The sequence below is a fragment of the Rhagoletis zephyria genome, unplaced genomic scaffold, assembly GCF_001687245.7.
Source record: "Rhagoletis zephyria isolate East Lansing unplaced genomic scaffold, Rhagoletis_zephyria_1.1 Rzeph_scaffold_67008, whole genome shotgun sequence".
Classification (NCBI taxonomy): Eukaryota; Metazoa; Arthropoda; class Insecta; order Diptera; family Tephritidae; genus Rhagoletis; species Rhagoletis zephyria.
Window position 1 is genome coordinate 1 of NW_016224059.1, and position 1,410 is coordinate 1,410.

At 47.9% G+C, this 1,410-nt stretch overlaps 1 protein-coding gene across 1 annotated transcript; it reads right to left on the minus strand.

Moving 5' to 3' along the window:
* Positions 1 to 20: 20 nt before the first annotated feature.
* LOC108356887 (E3 ubiquitin-protein ligase highwire-like) lies at positions 21 to 1,404 on the minus strand (the record flags this gene model as incomplete). The annotated part of the gene is made up of 2 exons (XM_017607989.1): positions 427 to 1,404; positions 21 to 366 (listed from the first exon to the last, which is right to left on the minus strand). Coding segments are annotated over exons 1-2 (1,312 nt in total), but the record flags the coding sequence as incomplete, so codon positions are not given.
* Between the last annotated feature and the right edge of the window lie 6 nt (positions 1,405 to 1,410).

Below are 1,410 nucleotides of genomic sequence, written 5' to 3' on the forward strand. Positions count from 1 at the left end.
CCCTTCGATCCACTATTTACTCACCGTTCGCTTATGCATTCTTGTTTTTCGATTCAAATGCAAAAATCGATCGCAATCGCCACACAGTGAACCACAAGTTTCGCACTGAATTATGGCAGCAGTTTCACCATCGTCGTGATTGGTGCACATTGGACGCGTATCGGAAACCTTGGACCACTGACCGGACGATAGTTTCTCTACATGATCGCGATCGAGCACACAAAGGCTGGCCAGCGCTAGCCACAGTGTGGCGGTCTTCACACAATGTTCAGGATTGCGGAAAATCTCATCCAAACGAGTCAAATTTAATACCGACTCAGCTATGGCTGCCTTGGTGATCTGAGACCATTTATCGCTTAATTTGCCCTGTTGAATACAAATAAAGTTTATATAAAATTTATTTTTAATTCAATTTTCAATACTCACACTGGCCAAATCGCGCACCAGACTGATGATGCTTTCCGCCTGCTTGGTTGAGATGACACCATTCAAGAACCAACGCTGATTAAGATTTTTCTTCGTTTCTTTCTTATTCGCCTTCAATGTTGAACGCCCCAGCTCGTATTCGCTCGCTTCCACTTGTTGATCGAATCGAAATGGATGTGTTTTGCCTGCAAATTCGCCGGCATCCCCATCTCCGCCGCCCAGCTCGCCATCAGCATTTACCTTTGTCTTCTGCGTTTGCTTCAGTAGATGTACCGACAAATCAAGTGCATTGCAGAGACGTACAAATGAAGGTGTTTTCTCGAGACTCGGTTTGCTTGAAGTACACTTCACCTTAACTTGCAACTGCAGCGCCTTGGCGATGACTGCCAAAAATATATCCAGCAAACCCAAGCGATTCATATCGAAATCAGCAGCATTCTGGTGTGCAATATTATAATCTGCCGGCGGCAAGCGCTGTACGCCCATCAACTCGGCAAAGCTCTCCGGTGAAATTTCGGGCAGTATGCGTCGCAGTAGTGCCGCTACCTGACGCTGTACGCGATCACTGCCTGTATGTAGCAGCGTCAACAAATCCTTGAGTAGCCCATACTGATGTGACAGATAGGAACGGCCCACAACGCTGCCGGATAGCGCCAGCACCATGCTTAGCATCTCGAAACAGTAAGTGTCGGGCGCACGATAGCGCTCCGAACTAGACTCACTCTTCGGTTCACCCGTCGAGGTGGCAGATGTTGTGGTGGCGTGCGCATCCTTGAAACAATTCGCCAAATTTACAATTTCCCAATCTTCTTTGGCGCGATGCGCTTCCTTCTTGATCGCGTGCACAATATGCACAATAACCTGTTTCTGCAGATGCGAGAGCTTACTACGCGAAAATAGTATACCCACCATGTGTTCGCGTAGGTCCAGCGAGTCGGCAAGCATTGAATTGCCGCTAGAATCCATGCCGAGTATAGAGTGGTG